This window comes from Labrus bergylta, chromosome 19 (genome assembly GCF_963930695.1).
Source record: "Labrus bergylta chromosome 19, fLabBer1.1, whole genome shotgun sequence".
Classification (NCBI taxonomy): Eukaryota; Metazoa; Chordata; class Actinopteri; order Labriformes; family Labridae; genus Labrus; species Labrus bergylta.
In genome coordinates, this window is record NC_089213.1 from 17,097,719 (window position 1) to 17,123,324 (window position 25,606).

The following is a 25,606-nucleotide window of genomic DNA, read 5'->3' on the forward strand; positions in this document are numbered from 1 at the left end:
TTCCAATGTAAAGGGCTCTACTTTTTGCTCATATCATAATACTGTGCCAATGCACCTGTGCAAAGGTGTGAACACTCAAGTTAAGCAGGTTACAAAAAGAAGAGTTGGTTTAGTGGGCCCTTCAGCCTCTCTCTCACACTGGGGCCATGGCTGTCTCAGTGGGTTTTCTTCTCTGCTGCTGAACAAACACACAGAGCCCGCTGATTGGCCGAGGCGACCGGCCAATCAGAGGGCTTCAGACCTGCTCCGTACTACTGCTTCTGGCTCGGCCTCAACGCGCTCATTCATTGGCTCCTCGGCTCGACTATTCTATATGAATCAGCGCGCCAATTATGCATTTCTCCCCGTGTCACCCCTGTTGGGCTTTGTCATAAGCCATAAAGATCTAACGAAGCCCGAGCCCACGGACAAATCCGCGGCAGCCTTTAGAACTTTTCTAAACTATTCATAAAGTTTAGGCTCTCTTTACATCATAGATTAATATAGGCCACTCATGTTTTATCACATACGGCTAAAAGTGAGCGTTTAAAATTCGCTTTTAATGCACTTTCTGATAGTTTTAAATTGTATTTTTATTTGTTTTAAGTTTGAACTCCGAAAAAGTTTCTCTACAACTTTCACTCTGATTTTAGATCTGTCATGTTTTCTGTCTGTATGGACGAATATACGGTTATTATCAAACCTAAGCGGCTTCCGGTGGCCTACTTAGACTCTTACAATTTTTTTATAACCTAATTGAATTGGCTTTATAGAATTATGCAGCCTAAATACAAAGAAACGCCTAAGTGTAAGACACACTGATTGATCGTGCAGTGTGGACTGTTTTTCCTAATGTATGGATGTAGAAAGCAGTGTTTGCAGTGCTCGCCTCCCCTGCTCGCTTTGAATGAACTGATGCATGGCTGCAGCCTGTGTGTGTGTGTGTGTGTGTGTGTGTGTGTGTGTGTGTGTGTGTGTGTGTGTGTGTGAGTGTGTGTGTGTGTGAGTGTGTGTGTGTGAGTGTGTGGTTGCAGGCTCTGCAGGAGGAGTAGTGAATGTATCGCTGAGGAATGTACAGAAAGTCTCCCCGCCCCCAGTTTCAGGAGTCCTCGCTATGGACAAATTCCATAGGGGGCCAAAAAACTGACATAAAGTTTCAGACTGCATCCTATATGTGGGAAGATTGCTGCGGTTAATGTCAGTGCAGGAACAAGAACTGACAAAAATCGATCTAGTGAAACACAGTCTGGGATATTTCTAGAGAGAAAGAGACAGAAAGAGGAGAGGACAGGGGAGGCAGATTGTTTAAGTAAAACGCAGCTTATAGCCCAACTTTGAGCTGTTGGCCTCACTCCAAGATGTAGATAGTCTACGTCGCCAGGCGCGAGGCTCCTTTACAAAAAGCCCGTAGGCTACACTGAAACAAGGAATCCTGGTTTCCGGTGAGATTGTTTTATTTTTTTTATTTGTTCGCAGCCGATTTTAGTCTTTCACAATGTTTTCTTTCCACTTGGGTTGTTACTATTAAATTCACTGACTGACCGCTTCGGACACAGTCAGGGAGCAGTGTGCTGTGCGCCATGTTGAGGAGAATCTGGAGCCTACAGTAACATTAACTGCTGGGAATGATCTCCTTATCGACTCTTATACAAGGCTTTTTTGGGGGGGGGCAGGGGGGATAAAGACACATGCTTTCTATTATTATCAAATTGATTCCTGCAGGCTCAAAAACACCAAAAAACTGGATGGGTTGCCTCTCTCTGACTCTCCTGAGGGATGACACCCTCCATCTCATTAGAAAATGGCGGTTTGTGCCCCTTCAAAACACATGCTGGGAACATTTCTTTTCAACAGCACCTAACGAGTTAATGCTCACTGGAAAATTATTTAAAAGACAAATATATTTGAGTATATCTCTCAGTTATTTTAAAAAGAATCATACCATGAAAGGCATTAATTTTTTTCTCGTTTTGTCGTCACCTGCAACCATTTTCCTAAAACAAAAGTCAAATCCTGGAAATTACAATAAAATGTACACCCAAAGTAATCCAATATATTATTTAATTGCACAGATTTTTTTTTTCAGGAAATAAGTGGAGTATTATTTTGTTCAAATAAACTTATAATCAATGAGTTTCAAGGAGAGTTGGCGTCATTGTCCTGATCCACAAGTGGCCGCAATGATCCTCTCATTCTGTAGAATAAATATGATTTTAATTACAGCTAATTCTAATCCTACACACAGGCCATTTTACACTCTGCAATGTGTGAAAAGAAAAGAAAAAATCAGAATTCAAAGTGTTTGTAAATTATTTCAACAAAAATAGATGTCTTTTTTGTAATTATCATGTGCTCATTTCTGTAGTTTTTGTGTCTTCATATTTATTTTTGGAGTTAATGTTGAGTGTTTTAAAAAAAAAATCAGGTTTCCACCTCGTGTTCATGCAGGACAAAGAGTCTGATGAAAGTGAGTCACATGAATATTTGGAGACGTTTCCACACATTGCATCTTTACTATATGGTCTGTGTTGTAGATAAATCCTTTCTCTCAGGCTGCTCCTGTTTTCTGCTTGATTCATTAGTTACACTGTCTTAAATGAATGTCTTAAAACAAACCCAAAAGCAATTCACTTCTTCGATATCTAGTTTTCTACAAGAGCAGATAAACAATGGGTTGTTGTTTTTTTTGTGCTTCACACTGCCCATTTGAAATAAAGTGTATGAGTTGCTTCATTTGAAACAGATGGAGATTATAATTTGCTTCCTTTAATTCAATGTTTAAAATGTGGCTGTTATTTACTATATGTTAATACTTAGTTGACTTAAAACATGTTGGAGGTATATGCTTCAATGACTTCATGATCTCAAAAACTCATCTCAGTTAAGAAATAGATTTGATTTGAGGTGGAGTTCAATGTGTGATGGCCGCAGCAACCTCCGACCACAAGAAATGAACATTTCCACTAATGCTTGATTGTGTCATCTATTTTCATCTCAGATGTTTCCATGTGCAAAACATGAATCAGGATTTGCAAACAGTTTTTAAATGTACAATTTAAACCTTTAAATGTATAGATAGAAGCCTACAGTACAATAAAAGAGGATACTTTACATGTTTCTGGAACTGTTGAGATGTGTTTCACTGTTGAGTTTCTGCAGATGTCTTCAAAGTTTAAACAGATATATGCAATAAAGCCCTAAAATGTACATTTCAGAAAACACATGTTGCTGGACTTGTGCTCAAAATCAGTAAATCATTGATTTTAAAAAGGATGAAAAAAGGGGTTCAATTGATTTTTTTTTGTAATCAAGAACTCTGACTGATGATTAAGATTACCAGCGTGTACCATGCTGACATAGCAAACAGTTGTTTAATGTTTGTTGTTCCAACTGGAACCTCATGTTTAGTGCTCACACATAGGGTTATTTAGGTCCCCTCTCCCCCTGTGTTTAAAACCATATAGAACACATGAGCATGCTGCTTGTTAACTTTACAGTGTGTCCTCCCAGTTTGACTCAACAGCATCATGTCAGAGTTACAAGTTGCATAATGTTGTACACATTGAACGTTCGATATTTACTATCACTAAACTTATATGACCACTTAAGTAAAACTATCACATGAAGTTAATGTAAAACAGAAAATATATAGGAGGATGTTACATCAGTGCACTGCATGTTTAGATCAAGATGTTCCTTTTTCTGTAAAGTAGTTACTTCCTAAGATCAAAAGAATACATTTTCTGAACCAGTACATAATGTGAATATGTTAATCAGCTGTCAGATTTAATGTCAGAAACACTTCTAAATAATATGAAACTGTCTTCCATTTCTCTCCCCTGCTGGTTGACCCATTGGTAGATGACTCTCGCCATGACACCCGTGTCATCTCTTAAGTTTTCACTCAAGACAGGAAACTCGTATCATGACTAACCCTCAAACAAACCGTGAATTAGAAGTGAATTAGCTGTCTTTTCTTGATTCTGCACCGGCCACCGACGATAGATTGTTCCTCAAAAGTTGCTCTCCAAGCTGAGGAGTGGACAAAAACTAACCAGTGTTCATTTCAAAATTTCAAAATTCCAATGTACCTGTACTGTCCTGTATCTGTGCAAATTGCAATAAGCATCTATTCTATTCTATTTTTCATTCAAACCTCTAAAGTAAAATAAGTAGGTATAGAATCAAGAGTCAACTAGGATCCAAATTGGACTTTGAGAGTCGAGTCCTTCTAGAGAATGTGCTCAAACTTTGACCCCTTGTATCTCTCCAGTGAGTGGTTACCTTGGGACCTGAAGAATTATCTGAGTCGGTGTGAATGAATGCATAACTCTGAGGGGCCCCCATGACATGTCAGCACTGATTATTAACCCTGTTTGAATGAGGGGCTTTCTTATTGGGGTTAAGGTCTACAGAGAGCTGATCATGTTTGGTTGAAGCAATCTGCACAGGTTCAGTGTTGCTCATTACATTACCTGTCTTGCACAAGATTTGTTCAGACACCTTCCCATAATGTAAAGAATACTCTTGTTTATGTTGAATAAAAAATGCTCAAGTAGAGTCATTTTTTTTAGTTCTGTTCATAAAAGTTGGATAAACAGTAACTGTATTGTAATTTGTACCATGGGAGTGAAATTTGGTCCATCTTTTTGCTGTAGCTACAAATATGTACATGAGCCTTTACATGTTAAATCAAGATTCAGAATACTCTGATGAATCTGTCGTCTTATGTGTAACTTTGTATGTAATGTCATTCAAATCCAGCCAATAAAGTCTGTTAAAAGTCGTCTTCTGAGTTTTCATTGGTTTAACCTTAACAAGAAAAACATCACTTTTGGAGATCTTTTGTTGTTCCATATGAAATACTTTAAGTGTGAGTGAACATAAACGTGTAATGCACAACATCAGCTTGTTCTCTCACCCACTAAACTTCAAGTATTACCTCCCCACTGTACTACTCCTTTCTCATGAACAAAAGGTTAGACAACACACAACACACTTTGGAGTTTTCATGTATTTGTATTACCATATAAAGAAACAATCATAAAAAAATGTCATACATGATAATAAAAGTCTGGAGAAACTCAAACATGACTCCTACGACAAAAGAAGTAGACTGAATGTGAGCTGAGAACCAACTTTGTTTTTTTGTACAGCTCGGCTTGCTACATATGAGTAAACTGAGTTTGTGTTAGCTTCAATGAATCTGTTAGTTTTAATGTATAAACAAGGTGTTTATTGTTAGTCTTATTGAAGATAGGCTGTAATAGTGAGCGTTACTATCATTTACTAAACAATGTTCTTTTTATATCATGACATGGATGGGCATGAAGATGTCTTATTAGGGCCAGATGAAAGAAGAACTAAACCTTGAATATTCTCAGACTATACATTTATAAATGTGCATTCTAAAAAAAAGTTGGGATTCTCTGAGATCAAGTCAGATTTATTAGAGCAGGAAGTTCTCTTTGTTTGGTTTTTAACAAAGGAACCACATCACTGTGAGGTTGGATCAACCTCGACACACCACAATTGTTGCTGCTAGCCATGAATGATGATGCAATGGATGACCTTATCAAAATATACTTAGTTTGCAACAGATTCAAGTTGAAGGATAATGAATAAAGCCGGCCCACGACTGCAAAACAATGTCTACAATATAGACTTTCTAAGAGATGGTTTTCACTTCTGACAAAATCATTCACACTTCTGTACAACAAAAGCCTTGTTGACTGCAGATGAGTCTTAGGCTTTGGTTGAGTATAAGCTAACTAGCATGCTAACTTCCTAACTCCATGTTAGTAGGGATCTGGTTTTGAGTATTAGGAAACATTTATCCCGAAAGAACATGAGTGAACAGTCATGTCAAGCATAGGTGTTTTTCTGTTGCTGTGGTAGAGGATTGTGTAGCTGTAGATTCAACCGCAAACACAGTGAAGTGAAGTTTGGGGTTCCTATGTTATTTGTCGGACAGAAATGGGAGCAACAAATCTAATGAACAAAAACCTGACAGAAAAAAAAGCATTATTGTCTGAGGAAATGAAGGGGGAAGCAGGGATCAACTAATGAATTCCAATAGTTCCTCGGTTCTTTGCTCACACTCATTAAAGAAGCATCAAAATGTTAAAAAAATTAAGAAATCTATTTGATGTAAACAAGAACTATCTCATATGTAGGACTTAATCTGTATGACAAACACATGCTGATTGAAAATTTCCCCAACAGAAACACCTTGCTGAATCACACACCATCAGGGTTATCGGAGGGAAGCTGCACACCCAAAGGAACAACTTAGTATCGCCCTGCAAGAAGAAAAAAATGACATTTTTGTGTTAGTGTCAGTGTAAATTTGTCACAAAAAAAAATAAATTGATCATCAAATAAACCAGCGATAAAGGAACATCAATCCGTTTGATAATAACTACTAACATCAGTCTGGTTTCATGTCTGAGGATGAAAAAACAGATGCAGTTAGGCAAGCTTTTATTGTTTGCATATCTTTTCAAACTTACGTGGGCTGTAGGAGCGGGACCGCGAGCGAGACCTGTATCGACTGTAGTAAGGGGATGGAGAGCGTCTACGACTGCAAGCACAGAAAGAAAATGTAAAAAACATCTTTTATCTTTAAACGGCCTCACACAGACTTTTTGTTCAATTTTTTGTACTCACCTGTATCTATATTCACAATCCTCATATCTGTCGTAGCGGTCATAGCCGCGGTCGTAATGAGAGTCTCTCCCACGCCTGCTGCTGCTGCTGCTGCTGCTACCTCCGCCTCCTCCTCCACCTCCGCCACCCCCACCACCGTTACTGTTAAAATAAGTAACGCAAGTCTTTGACTTTCAGGTGTCTTATCGCTTAAAAATGTCAAAACAGAATGCTACAAATAACAAAGGAAATTATGCACATTTAGACAGAAACAAAAACATTTGACATTAGTGTTGATCTTACTGAGTTGGTCGGCCCATGTAAATTCCAGGTGTTGGGGTATGTGCACGTTTGGTAATGGAAAAATCCACTCTGATGCGCCTCCCGTCCAGCTCCATGCCATTGGCTCGCTCCATTGCCTGAAGAACACAAGCATGTTATCTCATTATTAAAAGCTTTTTCATAAACAATATTTGAATCACAAAGGCCACCCTACATCACACCACTTGCTCTGACATTACTAAAAGCTGAGGGAGTTTGTGGTAAGGCAGACATCTAGTGGTGAACTTGTGCAATTACACATTCATTTAAAGTGAGGGGAAAGTATCAAACGGGGAACCCTAGATTTGCTTGCATTGCAAACTATGAAAACAGAGCGCATAACAGCACGTTTTTAAAAACCATATAGGGATGTAAAACAATAGATTTAAAACTGTAAAGTGAACTTATCATCATTCTTTAAATGCCCTTTTATCTGCTACTATGTCTCATGTTTGAATGTATTTTAATTATCAGAAATGTCTATACTTTACACAACACAAAAATACTCATCATTTTCTGGACCTACAGAAATGTATTTTATCATAACCATTTAATATGTGAATATTTTAGTCTTCAAAACAATAGAGAGCAATAAACTACACCAAAAGACTGAACACGAGTCTCCAAAACCAGCAGTGCATATTAAATGATTAAACACACAACATTATCCATACCTCTTTGGAATCATCTATTCTCTCGAAGTAAACAAAGGCAAAGCCACGGGAGCGGCCTGTGCGCTGGTCATACACCACATTGACCCCTGCCAGAGGACCGTAGCGCGAAAACACTTCCCTCAGGTCCCGCTCTGTGGTGTACAGGCTCAAGCCAAACACTCCCAAACATTTGCTTGGGTCAGGGTTCGCCTGGAACAGTCAACAATAAGGGTCAGAGCTGATTGATTGGTTTGCCACTTGTACCCATGTTATGAAATGCCTTAAAAAGATTATTCACTGGCTTTAGCATGTAAAACATTCTTCGTCCACATAGCAGAATTCTGAATAATGAAAGCGTTGTGAAAAAAGACAGATGAAGAAGTCATTTATCAGAACTCAAACACAAAACATAACAGCATAAAAATACATTTCATTATTTCATGTGGATCTTTACATTACTTCCATGTTATGTATTGGATGATTCAGATTTAGACGGTCACACTCAAAATACATGGGACACCTGCTCTTACATAATAAATTATGGCTTTTCACTACTGCAGTATTCAATGTATTACTAAAAAAGTATAAGCATCTCCAGCTGTCCAAGTCCAACAGTAAAAGTCTTATGGCGATGTGTTCTTAGGCAAGACACTTAACCCCAAGTTGCTCCTGCTGCTACATCAGCGGCATGTGAATGTGTATGAATGGATTACGGTAGTTAATAGTGATGGACATTTTACACAGCAGCCTCTTCCATCAGTGTGTGATTTGGAGTGAATGGGAAGGTGTGACCTGCGGTGTAACAAGCGCTTTTAGAAGTCAGGAGACTAGAAAAGCACTTTACAACCTCAAGTCCATTTACCATTTAATAACCCCTTAAACAGCTTTCAAAAAGATGGGAGAACTAAACAATGTACAAAATCACTGAATTTGCCTCCTGCTGCAATTACAAATCACCTGTAATTCCTTCTTAGCATTTTCACAGGAGTGCATGTTAGACATATCGATCTTAAACAAACTGTGAGTTTCATGGGTAAGTTGAAGAATTATTATTATCGTATTAAAATAAAAGTACATATTTATTGTTGTAGTGTATTTATCTTTCTATGTTGCTACTTCTTGTAATGGTGAACCAGATGCATACATTGTCTTCATATAACAAGATCACCAAGTTATAACCACACATTTATCCTCCCTATCCAGTACTACAGTGGGAGCAGCACCGTTGACCCACAAACATTTCATTGCTCATTCCCAAAATACTTCAGAAGGTCCACATACCCTAACATCAGCATCACCACCATGACTGTTTGCTTCTTTTGTGTCATCATGGTTCTGTTGATATAATGAGAGGAGGGGGTGGTTAATAAAAAGGGGTTATTAAATGTCATTTCAAAGTGGTTTCCGAACCGCACAAGTTTCAGTGTATGATTAAAAAAATAAAAACACTTCCTGATGTATAAAAGAAACAGAAATGTACTTGCAGTGTTTCAAAATGTACCAAGTCATTTTAAGGATGGTTTAAATAACACACCTCAAATCAGTATATGACTATTTTAAACACACTCTTAACACATTTAATGCTTTAGATGCGTGCTATGGACGCTTGGATTTTTCTAAATAAAAAGACAAAGGGTGGAAATCACAACATACATACAGAATTGGACAATAATCTTTGACGTCTGTCTTATTGTTCTTGTCCCTATCATTCAACTCACCCTGCTGCCAGTTTGACGGCGCCGGCCTGACATAGGGGAATTGCTCTGGCTCTTCCTGCGGCGGGATTCGGGGCTGTAGGAACGAGAGCGGGACTGCCTTCGATGGGAAGAAGAACGAGAGCGTGAACGGCTGTGGCGCCGGTTTGAGTACCGCCTAGAACGAGACCTGAAAGACATACAGCAAAGGAGGAGAGGCATCAAATTTAATGCAAGACAAAAGGATGAAACAGTCAAAGAAAAGTACAAGCACCAAATGACCCTGAACACTCATATTCATAACATCATGATGTGTTTTACACAATTTTACACAAGCTATAATAAAATGTCAAAAACATACCTAGATTTTGACCCAGAGTGGGATCTGGACTCAGAGTGTTTGGAAGCCCGGGATGGACTCGGGGTGCCAGACCTGCTCACAGACCTCACCCGAACTGGACTCCCATGATCAGATTTCGATGGGGAGCGTGACCCCTGTTGTCAAGGCAGCACGTTAAAAACTTTCACATGGACAAATACATTTATTTCCTTATAATGAAAAACATATATAAAACACAAGAGTAGTAAGATGTGGAAGAGCATACACATACAGATCATGTGTCTAAAAATGCACAGCTTATGTACTGTAAAGAAAGAGGTTAGTAACTTAATCATTTCTATTGAAAAATATTTGGTTTGTATTAATTTACACATATATCAAGTATATATATGACAGGTCTATTTTCATGTCCACCTGGGTCATAAAAGGGGAAAAAAAATGATACATGCAGTTTCAAAAAAAGACATTTGTGACACAAACAGTGTATTTACTTAACCAAGGGACACATTCATTCTTCCAGATTCTTTACACGCTACTCCCTTCTCTCAGGTTTTCTATCCTTCTTCGTTCTTCTTTTTTCAGTTTTCTCATTTTCTGATTCCAGGTCTGTTTTTCCTCTCTTCACCCAAACTGACACCAGTTTCATTTTAGCCATTACACTGCAAGCGCGTCTATCTGACACCAGTCTTCCGTCACATTTTCTCCCTTTCCACTTCTATGTTCTGCTCTGTACATGTTTTCATTAGCCTTCTTTTATCTTGAAATTTTGTCTTCAACGTTCTTGGATAAAACTCTTCAAATCCTTCACGATCAATAACCTTAATGAAAAAAGAACATTCAATACAATTAAAATCATAGGTTTAGGAAGAGAATATCTTCAATGAAATGAACACTGAATGCAGTACAATTACATGGTTTCTACAGTAAGTTTGAAATTTCCTGGAAGTAGGCAAATAAGGAAATTCACATCATGGTTACATTGAAAGATCTTAAATGTTTAGTAACAATGTTTCAATTTGGAAGAAAAAAAAGAACTAGAAAGCAGGGAAGGAAGAGTGGCTTAAGACTTGAGTTGTTATTAAAATAATGAAATCAGGAAAAATATTCAGGTAAGTGTAATGATGGCTGGACTGAAGCAGTGATGTCTGCTTAAAAGGGCGAAATGCTAAGGTTGTAGTAAGCTTGCCATTCATTTTAGACTGTAATAAGTCATGTGCAATAAATTCAACAGGACAGAGAAAGGTACCGTATATCCCCATTCCCCTGCTACCATAAAGGACTCTGGTTTAAGCAGCTAGCCGTCCATATCAATTTACTTTTGATGAACATATATAGCCAGAGGGTAAATATGAACATTATCTGCCTTTCTTACGCAGGTAATGTTATCAACACATCGTACACAGCTAACAACGTTAGGCTAATCGTTTAGCCGTCACATTAGCTAGCGTGAGTGTTAAACGCTCTGTCGACAGCCACACGGAAGACAAGGAAAGAGAGGGAGAAATAAAACATTATTCGATTACATTACTTACCCGCCTGTCGTAATTTCCAACCTCAGTATCACTCATTGTTCTGTATAGCTTAAAAAAGCCGAGTTTTGGACAGATATTTCACTACTCCCGACAGAGGTTTCACACAATGTTTGGTTCAGTTACCAAATAGAAGATGGCGCGTGCGGTGGGTGGTGTGTTTATTAACAGCAGTGTGACGTCATGTCCGGTCTCGACTCCCGACAAGAAAAAAACAAAGACTGTATAAATAACGTAGGTTTGAACCTCAGATTTGAACGTATAAGTATAACACACGCGATAACTTTCTAGATTTTTAAGTGAACACCACATAATTAAAAAAAAAACTTAAAAATAAGAGTGCAAAATCCAGGATTTTAAAACTCCAGGAGGAGTTGAACAACACTTTACTGTAGCCTAAATGACCCAATTTATTGCCATATTCTATAAATGTTATTGCAAACTTTATTCTGTAAGTAGCATCGTACAGTTGAATCTGTTTGAGGTTGAGCTTACTACAACCACAAACGATGTATGAACGGCTGGGTTACTTGATTGTGTCCTTGTCATATTTTACAATCTGACAATTGTTTTAAATGTAAATTATCTTTATTTTGACAGAAGCCAGGTAAATGTAACTTAGAAGGAGTGGAAACATGCACATAATGGAGAGTAGAAGTGCCTCTGAAATCTTAAATAGATGTTAAAAATTCACTAAAGGTCCATGGTAAGACATGATTTGGCTGGTACATTTTAACATCATGTAGTTTAGGGGTTTTCTGTGAAGTAAATCTATTTTAAATGTCACTTTTACTCACTCGTACATCACTCCTTTTCTAAACCTAATGAATTTCTGATGAAAGCAAATCCAATTTGATTTGTTGTCTAAACATAATGAGCCAACTGAAATCTCCTGAATGACACTTGGTTTTTAACTTGCTTTAATTCATGGAAATTAAGAAATTGACCTGATACAAAACAGCTTTTAAAGTGGGGGTGGGGTGGGTTTAAATGTCCATAGTCTATTCTTTAGTAAATCTATCCGACAGCAGCTAACTGGATCACCATCTTGTCTACCTTATACAGCCAAGTACATTTATGGCATCACTCAATATAGACACGGTTAACCCACAGAGTGATTATTAAGACGTGAGGCCTTCACATTCAGTTAAGTTTCTGTTTGTAACTAAGATATGAAGTAACTTCCTCATATTTCAGTACAACATCTACATTCCCCAAGAAGTTTGGATGACAATATTGGCCATCTTTCTTGCTGCAGAAACTATATTTAGGATCAGGATAAGGGTGTGTAGAGTGAATATACCAACGTCCCCCCCCATGTCCACACCCTTCAAATATCCTTATAGTAAAGGATGGATGAGTCCAGTATTTTTAGATACTCTCTATAGAGTCACAGTGCAAGATGAACCCTGAACATGAGTAAGCAGTAGGTCAGTCTACTTAACAACATTACAAGGCTAAAGACTGACTACACAGTACATTCAATCTGTTCCAAACCTAAATTAAACATTTCTGGACAGCTGGCCGGGGAAACATTAGATCTGAAAACAAAGCACATCCCACTCATGTTAAGTGGCAAATAGGCATCAACCAATCAACAGGAAAATTATAAATACACATTTTTACTTCCTTCGGATGAGGTGCAATAACATTCTTTGGATTATCTGTTTTAACTGTCCTTCAAACTACATATAGGTATAAGCCAAAAGTAGAATAGTTTTATAGTATTGAGAAGCTACACCAGCTAAAACTGATATTTAGCTTATCCTAACTATGAGTATATTGGTTTAGTCAGCATTATGACATGTTGAAGTTTTGAAACATACTGTAGTTCACTTTGTTGATAGGTGAGACTTCAGAGCTATTTGTAAAATGAAACCTATGTAAACGAGTGTTTCTACTTCTTTGCTTTTGCTGAAACAGTCATAAGATTTCAATGTGACATTCAAAAAAAAAAAAAAAGTTAAAATTCAAGCAAAATACAATGAGCAATGTGAATATAAAAAAATATGCTGGATAGTCTTGGTAAAAAATAAATAGATATCAGCATGTGACAGGAGAGAGCATATAGAAGTCTTTTTCTTCCCTCTGATAGCGTAGAACATTTCTTAGAAGTGTCCACATTTTCAAGTTGATCGATGTCCATAAATCTCAGTATTGCTTTTCACTAGTCTGATGTGATTACATCAGTGATAGATGCTGGAAAATGTGATAAGCCAAACAAAATAAATAAAGATTTCTATTAGGACTATATTCTTTGACGTGGCCGAGGCCTTTTAGGGATGTGTGGGTGCAGGCGTGACGTCCCTGGGTGGCTGCCAGCTGTCTCGTGCTTTGAGGATTTCTGTAGGTCAGCGGGGGCAGAGGCAAGGACGCCCCCTGCTGTGTGGGAGGTGTTAGTGGAAGAGGCATTGACAACAAGCTCGATTTTCCCCTCCAGTTTGACCAGCCGCGTCAGAATATCATCCAGTAGCACAGCTATAGTCCTCTTCAGATCAGCTAAGAGCAAGGGAAACAGAAAGTAGAAAATTCAATACTTAAGTTTAAGGAACAAGTTTCAGTAAAGTGGACATGAATGGATTCTGAAATGCTCACCGTAACCAGCCATGGATGTTCCCTGCGGCCCACCTGGTATATTCTGGTTCTCCTCTGTCAGGACCTTGACATATCGCCTGCTGAGCTCCAGTATCTGCTCCCGTAGCTCAGAGCTGCTCTGATGGCGAGGCTGCTGCACAGTGTAGCGCAGCAGCATAAATCCCCACGCCAGGCCGAATACCATCAGCAGCACACTCAACTTCTGAGACATGTTCCTTCGCAGGAGTGCACCCAGCATGGTACTGGGGCTGGCAATGGGAGGGCAGGGAACTGGAGGGGCGATGGTCTTTTCTAGAATGTGGATTTAATAGAGTTTTTTATTCCTTCAGGGAAATCCCTGTTTCTTCTGTCTGTATCCCTGGAGAAGTTAAAGGTTTAGTCGACTACAAAGCATTCCTAGTCCGGCATGGATCCACTCAAGTTATCTCCAGCAGGACATGTGCTTGCACAATACCCATACAGCCCAAAAATGTTTCTGTAACCACTATGTCATCCTGTAAGTGCTACAAGAAGGTGAAAAGCAACAGCAGTGGCCAGGAAGTTGTTGCGGAAGGAAGCTGACACCCACAGACACCGGTAGTCAGGGGCTTTGGAAAAGGTGCCTTCCTGTCGATAAGTCGATATCACGGATGTAGACCTGGTTTTCAGGAAGGGAATCCGCAGACATTGTTGACTGTTCGAGAAGAATACAAGATAGACAGAGAAGATAAAGTTAGCAAAAAGAGAAAAACTCAGTGAGGCATTTCATTGTCAGAATATGGAGATTCCTTTTGTAGATATCTTTCATACAGTGCTGCTGAGAAACCATTAATTGAGAAAATAAACTTTTTCTGCAGTCTATCAAAAACACTTCCAAGGGAAATTTCTGTATCCTTTCTTTGTTAATTCATTTTGGACTCAGAGCCCGGTTGAGCATTGTGGTTTCTATTCATATTGACTGAGGATTTCAAGGTAGATAAATGCACAAAGATTTTCACACAAACACCACTGCATGTGCTGAATGAAGAACAAAATCTACCTCATTGTTATTGGCTAGGAGCTCGTGGCTCCATCAAAGGAGGCTGCCTGGGAGATTAGCCATTATTCTGACATTTTGCTAAAGTTGCACAAAACCCACTCATCATCAAAAGTTTTTTTTAAGTCCAGTAACAGTTTAGATTTCATGAGACCCACTTTGCAGCTCCGGAAAGGAGAGAGAACAAAAGACAGAGGCACAGAGACCATTCATGTTAACTTTTAATTCCAACTCCACGAGGCCTAGTTGACTGACAAATGGCCTAAGATTGCACCGTGCACACAGTTTTTCGTTTTCACAACTTTGTCACCGAGTTCATTGTCTTTTCTCTCTCTTGGGTGTGGGGAGTGTCATTTCCTATTGAGGTCAGAGAGAGGGCACTGACAGAGAGAATAAATTATGAAAAGAACGGTAAGACAATCCGTTAAGCTATGCTTTCCTATCTCTATCTACACACACACACACACACACATATACAAACAAACATGTCCTTTCTCTGACCTAGGGCAGCACTGTACATCAGCAGGCAAGACTTGATTAAAGTTACAGTCAAGATCAGTCCAAAAGCAAAACTCTTTGTGAATGACAAATTTAGCAACACCAGATGTGGCATGTAGGCTCTATCATGCGCTATTAGGCCAAATGTTTTATCTTCTAGCCTCATTAGGCAGCTAAAATGTTTTGGCATCATATTTCAAACATTAAAAGTGTCAAAAAACAACAACAAACAGAGCACATAATATATGATACTGAGGCACATAATGCAGTGAAACATTGCTTTCTGCACTCACAATTAATGGCAAATCGTTCCAGACCTCAAGCACAATAAAAATAAAATAAAAAAAAACCTTCAGGAAGATTTTCTGTGCCTTGCATATGTCAATAGATCATATCAATCCTGCCTCACCACAGCAGTGACACTCGATGACAACCTTAAGAGTCTTGGTATTGAGACACTCCCTCTCTTCACTGTCAGACTACTACAGCCTTTCCATTGTTCTGGGGAAACGCACACTACTTAGGCTACAGCTGCAAACAATAACTGTTCCACCTGTTTAGAGAGAGGCTCAGATACAGAGTACCTAATGGGATGATTGATAGTGATAAGGCTCATGTTCTAGTTCAAATAACTAATCTAGAGGTTAAATATTGACCACAGGCAGCTGCTTGTGGTCACAGCAAAAGACTTTATCAACTGACCCGTGGAGCATAAATTGAAATGTCAATAGTTGTTAAGAGTCTTTAACTACCATGCATGAAACACTACAATAAAACTGAAACCTGGTGTGTAAACACAGATCAATTAAAAGCCACAGATTGACGACCTGGCCAACTTTTTAACTGGCAAAACTTGTCGGGATGGGGTTACAAAATATCTCGCTAGGTTACACGCATTAGTAAACTTAGCAACACCCAGCAGACGAAGAGTGACAAAGACAACACGAACATGTTAATTGATGCAAAGTTTCAGAATTGCAACACCTTGACTATTCAGTGTCTGACAGGTGCGTGTTAATGCTCTCCAAACGCAATTGAAGCAAATGCCACACAGTGTAATGCAGAAACAAAGAGCAGGATTGAAAATAAATAGAAAAGTTAAACGCCGTTCGCTTAACTCAATACTGTTGTACAACTTGAGACAGATTTCTTAAATATTTGCGATCAGTCATGTTAGCTTCTTGTGTTAACTTTGCACGGTAAAACTTGACGGTGCAAAAAAAAAAAAAACAACAACAATACATTGGAAAATGAGGGAAATGGCTGAAAACGTATATTACCCCAGTGTGTTGTCTGGAAAAGCTACTTTGAGGTTAGGCAGGAATTAACAGGCTCGAGAGTAGCAGCAGGGTCGAGCCGCCTGAGAGAGCTCCAGCTGCTACCTCTGGCTGACACTGAATGATGCTTGTTGTTTGGCTGTAATTCCTGTCGCTGGCGATAATGTATCGAGCACCCTGCTGACTTCCTTCAAACAAATAAACAGCCGCTGCGTTTCGTGTTGAGGTGCCTGTGTGCTCAGGAAGTCACCGCAGCTTCTCGCCCAGTGGTCTCAACAACGACGGGCTCCTTCCAAGCAAAAGTCGGTAGCTAGAATTCCAAGCATGCAATTCTGCTGACTGTCATGGTTCCTCCTGTACGTCTACTGCGTGCGTCAACGTCAACACCGCGGAATTGTGGGTAATGTAGTCATATTAGTTATTCTTTCCCACTTTACACCACACATAGCGAAATAATAGAGCGGTAATATCACAGAAACAGTCTTAATCTAACAGTTACTAATTACAGGTAAACCTTTAAGCCACGGTGGGTCGATTTTAATCCAAACAATAACCCGTTCAAATACAATATATATGGAAGCCCATTTCCGCCAGTAAAAAAAATAAAAATGAAAATAATAAAGTCTCATAATTTTGACTTTTTATCTCATTATTTTGACTTATCTCATTATTATGACTTTATATCTCATAATTATGACTTTTTATCTCATTATTATGACTTTATTATTTTCATTTTTATTTTTTTAACTGGCGGAAATGGGCTTCCATAAATATACGTATCTTCCTGGTTAAGAACGTGAAAAAAGGTGTTGAGATAAGCTTTTAGTTGTTTAAGATAGCTTCTGATGTTAACGTTAGCTGGTTACATTTTTGGCGTTGCTATCTTTTTCCTCCTGTTAACTTTCTGTTTGTTTTGTGTTTGTGCTTCACTCTGCGACCGATAGAGGGCGGTCTACAACCATTTCCATGACAACTCCAGAGGTGTAAACATTTGCTTTCCATGACAAGAAGCTCACAGCTCATTGCTATCACTTTAAGACAATGGAGAAAATACGTCTCAATAAATCAGCTTTAGAAGCAGTGGATGACTACTGGGAGTACACACGGTTTGTCTCATGCTCTTGTATCCTGATTTAAGATAATCTCTAGAGTTTCTTAATACCCCTGACTAGGAGCAAGCAACTGCTTACTACAGAGGATCTGATATAATGCTAGAGTACTTATGTTATATGCATGCCAGTTCATTGTAGGCCCTATAGGTAAGTAAGTTACTGTGGTGTTTTTATTGGTTGGTTTGTCTTTTTAAGGATTGTGGGGGGTGATGATGGAGGTAAACTGTTCACTCCAGAGCAATATGAGGAGTACAAGAGGACAGTGATCCCTCAGCGAATGAAAAACAGGCTTTATGTAAGCTTTGGAGTGCCAGGAAGTATTGATTGCAAACTCATCGGCCCTGAAACACAGTGCTTTTGTAACCATAGGTAAAAACTACATTATCGAATACTATACATATTTTCTCCCATTGCATTTTAATACACACACAAATGCATAAATAAACATACTGTATGTGGGACTAATGTTTTCTTTTTGGCAGGTACAAAGAACATAGGACAGAATTTGAAGTGGTTCCAACTGAGCGTCCCCTGGCTCTACCTTGCCGGGTCAGAAGATGTAATTGTGTTGCCTATCAGTATGTTCCCCGGATTGGGCAAAACCCCGTACGCTGCAGGTGTAAACACTTACCTGAAGACCATAATGAAGCTACTGGGCACTTGTGCAAAAAGTGTGAGTCAGAAATCACCTCCTCTAAAGACAGTAGTCATTTGAGCCCAAATTAACCCCAGATGAAGGCATAGTAGTTCAAGATGTTTATGTTTCATTCTCAAAAAAAAATGCAGGCAGTTCCTGTTCTGGGTATCAAAGCCCTTACATCTGTGGCTGTGGTCAGCCCAGCTCTGCCCACCAAACCCTGGTGAGTGTAGTTGAAAATCAAAAAAAGCTTTTTTTTCTCGAAAAGAGAGAAGTTAATCGCATGATATTGCTACAATTTGTACCCAGGCACAAAGTTTTCTTGCATAATTTGAACTCAATTAACATTATTTTGTGTCAGGTTGAAACAAAAGTAGAGAGGGAGGCACGCGGTCAGCCTACAGGCAGGGATGTTCCCTACGCTGCCATGGGGGGGCTGACAGGCTTCAGCTCTTTGCTTGATGGCTACCTTGCTTTGGAGGCAAATAGCTCAGGTGAGACCTACATAAGACTTTGTGTAATGAATTCCTAACCCTAACCAGAAACTTGTTGAAATTAATATTATTTTTGCAAGTGTTGAAACTCTCCCCTCCTGCCCAGTACCAGAGGATGAGACTTCACATAGTCTTAAATTTGTCCTTGTCTTGAGTTAGGAAGTCATGTTTCTAACTTTGTGTGTTCATTATCGTGGAAAAAAAAAGATGCTTTAAAAATGTGTTATGTATTACTCCTCATACCAATCTAAGTCATTCCACATGGGCAGCAGCTAATGGTCTCAACTTAATTCCAGATTACAAATTAGACAAGAGCAAAACATTATAATATGCAATATGTTAAGCACTCAAATTTAACCAAGGAGCCACGTTTTCTTTAACCTACCATGTTTGAATAATGTAACACTTTGTTAGTCTACATATGACAGGACCTTATTTCCCTAGCTCATTGTTTATTGATTATTAGAAAACAATTGGCTTAACTGCTGGTCCAACCATCAAGTCTTCATACTAGATCTGCCGTACAAGTTCCTTAACAACATAGCAATCCCAAATATACCATTGATACGCTATTTTCCGAATATCCCTGCATGCCTTGCTCGATCAGTCTCAGACATATCTTTCACCAGATCAATATAGAGTGCTTTATTCACCATTGAAGAGAAGAAGCATCAGGTCCCATCAAGAATGAACACAAACCATTTTTTCGTCGCCAAAAGACTGACTCCATGCATCAAAGAATTTCTACAATTTCTTTGATGAATAGAGTCATTGTTTTGGTGATTCAGCCTTTGTAAGGCTGCTTTTGAATTATGGAGGTGTGTTTGCAGACATTTGACTAAAGGTGAAGGAAGTTCCATTAAGGGGCATGTGAGGGCAGCAGAGAGCAGCACAGCGTCAGTGGTGAACTAGTCTGCAGGATTTTTGTTGTTGGAAAGGGTAGTACGTATACAGTACCCACAATTCTAAGACAACACCTTAGATTTCATCACCACATGTGTTTCTCACCCAGACTGTGTTTGTATTAGGGATGTGGGAGATAAAAAAAATCACACATTTCTTATAATAAGCAAGATATATTGAGATTAACGTCTTTCATATAAAATACACCAATCGTTTTCTTTTCATTACAAGATGCCTTTTTTACATGACTACTTTACAACACAAAGCTCTAATGCACATTCATGAGAACATTCAGTTCTTATACCAAAGTATTTGGAGATATTTGGAAATGCTGCAAAATGTTGAACATGTGAATTCAAGTTTGCAAATTATATTTAAACAATCAATCATAATCATTTTCATTTTTTTCAAGTTCTTTATGGGGCCTTTTTGCCTTTATTAGATAGGACAGCTGGAGAGAGATAGGAAATGTTTGGAGTACAGATTGTAGGATGACATACAGCAAAAGGCCAGAGCTGAATTTAAACCTGCAGCCGCTGCGATGAGGACTACGGCCTGTGTACATGAGGCATGTTACATAATCACAGGGCCTCAAGCAGTCATTTTCACCTCATCTGAAATTTATCATCATAATTGCAAAATGAATCACGTTTTTTAAAATTCCTTTTTCTGTAGTTAATTATGTATGATTTTAATTAATATAGTTGTGACGGATTAGTCCACAATTTAGCACCCCATAGTACTACGTGAAGAGTAACGTTCAGCACTGAAATCAGATCTATAAGCCTTTACTTTGAACAACATCAGTGAGAAGGATCCTGGTATGGTAAATTATGGTTCTACACACGTGAGATGCAAAACACCCATCACTGGAACACATCAGACTTCATTTTCATAATCTCTGCTGCATCTTTTTTTCAGATCAAGGCAGTAGAGAGGATGTCTGCCAGCTGAGATGCTCAGGATCAAGGATCAAAGAAACGTCTACTAAAAACAACTGCACTTCTAACTGTAAGAAAGGAACCCACAATCATTGAAATGCAACATTAATTGAGAATCAACAGACCAAGGAAACTTCACATATCTGATAAGTCTTACCCAGTAAATGTGTCTTCTTTTTGGTGCATTGACAGTCTTTGTCTGTGTCGTGACATTGTGGGATATTCAACTTGTCAGCAACAGCAGAGATTAAATCCCACCTCATGACTATCAGTCAACTGACAATACATTGATACAAACAGAGGTTTGAGTGTGGGAAGCAATAGGAAGCATTACTATGATGATCCATATTTACAAATTGACACAGCTTTTTGTTAACTTTGAACATAAAACCTGAAGAAAACCAGTTTTGACAGAGCCTAAATACATTTAAAGACAGACTCAAAAGGACATTTCTTTCTGCATTTATAATTAAAAAATCCTAATAATCATTTGAATTTTCAGGTTGAATATGTTGAATGAGTCATAGTTAATTTACCCCAACCAATTCCTACTTTGATTCATTGCAGTTTTTTTCCCTCCAATTTCCCTCTTGATATTTGTTCCATAAACTGGTCAGTTTATGCATCTGACGTCCATATGATGGATTTTTTTGGAAGAAGACAGATCCACCCACTCAACTTGTTGCCAAAATAACAACAGAACCATGGAGCTACGTGTTTAGCAATGAGCGCTGCTTTTAATTTGCAGATTGATGTACTGTCTCCGAATGATTAATCCGATTCATCACGGCAGATCAGCAGTGATGAGAGCTGATTTAATCCATGCAGTGAATGGAGACTTGTTTTTTTTTTCACTGGCGGCCCACTTTCCAACCAGAAACAAAATTAACAGGAATCTAAATGAGGATTCACACCCGCTCAACTAATTCTACTGTGAGAATCGGAAGTGAAACTGGATCAGCGACTACACTGGTGCTGGTCAGTTCTTCTCAAATCACCTGTGCTGTATTGTAAGCATCACCTGAGGGGGAACGTGGTGTCTTTGTATGTGTGTGTGTGTGTTTAAGGGAGCTGAACAGGTGGTCGCGAGTCAAAGGATGTGAGGCTGCGTCACAAGGACAGCATGGGTGCACCTGGGTCCCCTCAGCCGAGTCCCGAGGTGGAAGCAAGTGGAAGGGATCCCATCTGAAAGCTAACACTTCAGATTAAGTGTGTATCTTCGATGACCATGTTATCACACACATACACATTCACAGCTGCATACATGCCCTGAACCTATCAGGTTTTCTCCATTCGCTTCACAGAATAGCTTTGTTGACTGCGAGAACCAACCATTCTTAAATCAAACACTTGATCACAGTTTCCAATGCGTACTCGTGGACATTTTGACTCACAAAAAAAACCCCAATTAATCTCAGATGAAAAGGTCTGACGCATTAGTGTGGCACAATTACAATTTAAGGTAACTGCCTCTCCTTAGCAACCTCATTTAGGACAGGTAATTGACTTTGGACATTGGTTGAAGGGAATAACTACTACACTTCCCTTATCCCCATGGAAACCCCACCCAGCTTGACTGACAAGATACAACTCTACAAATAAGGGTGAGAACACAGAAGATTAAACTGCCAATTACTGCACAAGGAAACACTTACCCTAGCGAACATAGTCTCCTGATTTCCCCACAGACAGAGAGAGAAGTAAGAACAAGTGAGAGGTGCAGAGAGGCACAACAGACTGACAGGTACAAATCACTAAGAACTGCCAACTAGCTAGCACACAAAAAGAAAAATACAGCTCAAAGTCGCAACAACTTTTTTTTTATCTATGTCACTGACAGTGCACAATACTCTCTTCATGGTCCCACTGTAAAGCTTTGGATGTGTAAAAGTAATCATGTGTGAATATAAAATCAGTTGTTTCTGTTCTCCTGAGGTTATTTTTCACCGAACTATACACCTCAGTTTTACTGAGGGGTCTTGGCACATTTTAGCTCATCTTTCTGGTCGCTTTGTTCTGTTCACAGATCATTTATTCACATTCAGCCTTTTCATTTTTGTTGATTTCCTTTCACCGAGCATGTTAGCATCTTGTAGCTTCTTGTTGTGTTTCATTTTGTCATTCACTGAGCCTTTAAGTCTGTTAAGAGTAATGTTTGGGTTATTTTGTCTCATTCACAGATGAATTAGCATATTTTACTGTAGCTTATATATATCTATATATATATAGATATATATATATATATAAATATATATATTTTTTTGTTTTGTTTTGTTTTGTTCACATATTATTTTAGTATATTTGAGCTTGTTTTATTTGATCTGTTATTGTGTTTCATTCACAGACTCTGTTTTGTTCACACAGTATTTGAGTATCTAACAGCTAGAAGTTGTGACTGTTTGTTTTTTGTTCAAAGTCTTTTAGCATCTTGGAGCATATTGTTAAGGTTATTATTTATTTTTCACAGACAATTCTTGCATCTTTGAGCTTAATGTTTGAATTGTTTCATTTTGGTGCACTCACACTACCTCTCATGTGTGTTGCGTTAATGACTCATCAAGAGCCCGAAGCTCTTAATATACTCACTGTACACATGCCTATCATTAATGATAGAGGGAAAACAGTTCTTATTGTGGCTGTGAATCTAGCTCCTACAGAGCATCATATTTACCTGGGAGAGCACTATCAGAGTTAAAGGGGAGTCAGTATCTTAAAACTATTAGGTGAACAGACAGGTAGACCTACTCTGTTACTTGATTTGATTTTTTTTCAAGATCAACCTAAATTTTCTGTTTAATGTTTTACTTTTCCCATCAAATATCCTTTGAATAAAAGAGGAATTGACCTGTTTCCTATAGGACAGATTTTATTCGAACAAAATACAGCTTGTTCTTTTTCCTAGAAGAACAAAAAAACCCATCATGAACTCCTAGACGCAACGAACAATCCAACTTATGACTTTGACACACTGGACTGTGTGTGTGTGTGTGTGTGTGTGTGTGTGTGTGTGTGTGTGTGTGATCCCTTTGTGGTACTAACAGTAGGACTTTGACAGTGCAGAGATTTCATAAAGGCTTGATCTTCTCATGAGTAGGCAGACTCTGGGAGGAGGAGTGAGATTGAGTCGTGAGAACAATTACAATATTTTCTTACTTAAGAAACAGATTTTAAAAAGTTTTTTTATGTAATGTACTTTCAGCACATGAATAAATAAAAGAACTCTGAATCAGCTGTAACTCTTTGTCTGATGGCGGCAGAGATAATAATGATAAAAAATAATATTTAGATTTGAACAATCGTGTCGTGGATGGTGATGTTTGCTTTTGTAGGATATAAAAAGGCATCTTTATTAATTTCAATCTATTTCTTTACCAGCTAAAAACTCATTAATGGAGCCTTAATGACACACTCATATTTGTCCATTAAATATTTAGCTAGCACCAGCAGTTAGTTAGCTTAGCTTAGCATAAATCAGTAAACAAGGAAACAATCATCCTGGCTTTGTCCTAAGGTGACAAAATCTGTAAGCACCTGTAAAGATTTGTTCCAAAGCAGAAAAAAGGTTGCCTTGTTTTTTAACCAAAAAAAAAATGCCCTTAAAAGACTTATCAACATGGCTTTTGTCAGTGTGATTGTGCTCGACTCAGCCTTTGATTGAAATGAGAACGTATCAATACATTTATCAAAAGTCCTGCCATTTTCAAACTTCTTTTTATGTAGTCTTGCTGCCTCTAAAAGATGTTTCACATTCTTTCTAAACATACAAAAAAAGGTTCTTCATTAAATAAAGAAGTTAGAAGATGTACTGACTTCAGGTTAATCACTGTAGACTTGAATTGTTGTATGGACAGTATTTTATTCCAATATCTTATTATCTTATTGGCAAAATAGGAGCCTCGAGTTAAAGAAAAACTTTAATGTATGAACTGTGACTCGGAGTTATTTATTCACTCATTATTTTCCATTTTCGCTTTGGCTATTAGTATTTAGTATTCCTTCTTCCTTAACCGTATTATCATTCCTTTTCTTTTTTAACGTCTTGTTCTGGCTATGTCTGTTGAATGTCAAATGTTTAAAAATCAACTAAGAAATAAAAACACTATGAGGCCTGGCTGTTATATGAAAGAAGAAAGTAAAAATGTAAGACTCATCAAAAACAGCTTGGGGCCCGTTGGAGCGATTCTTTAAAAAGGAAGGTTATTAAAACATGCAGATGCTGCTTCAGTGTGAAAGCTTATAGCGTGCTCCATGTGAGCATGTCCTTGTGTATAACTGCCAGCGCCCACACAAGTACGACGTTAAAACACCCTTTAACCACCTACTTAAATTATAACATTTAATGATAACAACTATGGAAATGCCTTTAATTTGCAGAATAACTATTCAGACACACTTAATGGTTGATTGACAGCCATGTAGTGGGAAAAAAAACATGTTTTTTAAATTAACACTTTCAGCCACTTTCTAATGCAGTAGCTGAACTGCTTACATCGTACATTTACCGTCCATTATGTTGATGGGGCATGCATCTACTTGCTAGCACATTTAACCCGACTGTACCAGTGGTTATCACATTTACTGATAAGACCTGCAGTATGCTAAGAGGCTGAAAAGTGCTTTCCAAAGAGCATTGAGCAGACGAATGTGAAACCACAACAGTGATGTGACATACACACAGAGATGCCCGTCTTCATTTGGGCTGTATGTCTTGGTTTTAAATACATTAATTTCCCTCTTAACCTCGGTGACGTTTGAAGGACTTTTCGAAAAATGTGTTCCAGGTTAATTTCTGTGTCCTCCTTTTACACATTGTGACTGAATGTCTGCTTTCTAAAATCACATAACGAGATTCATTTACTATGTTTTTAATCATTCATATTATTCAGTTATTTTTGAGCTAGAGGCTAATCTATTTAAATGTATTCGACTTAGATTGATTAAATATATATATAAAAAAACACAATGCATCC

At 38.3% G+C, this 25,606-nt stretch overlaps 3 protein-coding genes across 4 annotated transcripts; 1 reads left to right on the top strand and 2 right to left on the bottom strand.

The window, feature by feature from the left end:
• Positions 1-4,975: 4,975 nt before the first annotated feature.
• On the bottom strand, positions 4,976-11,326 carry tra2a (transformer 2 alpha homolog). 2 transcript variants are annotated; one of them, XM_020648050.3, is made up of 10 exons: positions 11,168-11,324; positions 10,132-10,453; positions 9,657-9,790; positions 9,320-9,485; positions 8,883-8,936; positions 7,623-7,811; positions 6,931-7,046; positions 6,649-6,789; positions 6,492-6,562; positions 4,976-6,281 (listed from the first exon to the last, which is right to left on the bottom strand). In XM_020648050.3, the coding sequence occupies exons 2-10, from the start codon at positions 10,141-10,143 to the stop codon at positions 6,271-6,273; spliced, it is 894 nt and encodes a 297-aa protein (XP_020503706.2). In that variant the 5' UTR covers positions 10,144-10,453; positions 11,168-11,324; the 3' UTR covers positions 4,976-6,270. The 2 variants fall into 2 exon arrangements, with proteins under 2 accessions (XP_020503706.2, XP_065804026.1); XM_065947954.1 differs by lacking the exon at positions 10,132-10,453 and having other exon boundaries at positions 11,168-11,326.
• A 741-nt stretch (positions 11,327-12,067) lies between these two features.
• On the bottom strand, positions 12,068-16,903 carry ccdc126 (coiled-coil domain containing 126). The gene is made up of 3 exons (XM_020648043.3): positions 16,553-16,903; positions 13,760-14,432; positions 12,068-13,663 (listed from the first exon to the last, which is right to left on the bottom strand). Exons 2-3 carry the CDS (start codon positions 13,995-13,997, stop codon positions 13,413-13,415), a joined length of 489 nt encoding a protein of 162 aa, XP_020503699.1. The 5' UTR covers positions 13,998-14,432; positions 16,553-16,903; the 3' UTR covers positions 12,068-13,412.
• A 643-nt stretch (positions 16,904-17,546) lies between these two features.
• On the top strand, positions 17,547-24,724 carry fam221a (family with sequence similarity 221 member A). The gene is made up of 6 exons (XM_065947799.1): positions 17,547-17,655; positions 17,857-18,030; positions 18,144-18,334; positions 18,448-18,521; positions 18,660-18,792; positions 20,617-24,724. Exons 1-6 carry the CDS (start codon positions 17,591-17,593, stop codon positions 20,730-20,732), a joined length of 753 nt encoding a protein of 250 aa, XP_065803871.1. The 5' UTR covers positions 17,547-17,590; the 3' UTR covers positions 20,733-24,724.
• Positions 24,725-25,606: the final 882 nt, after the last annotated feature.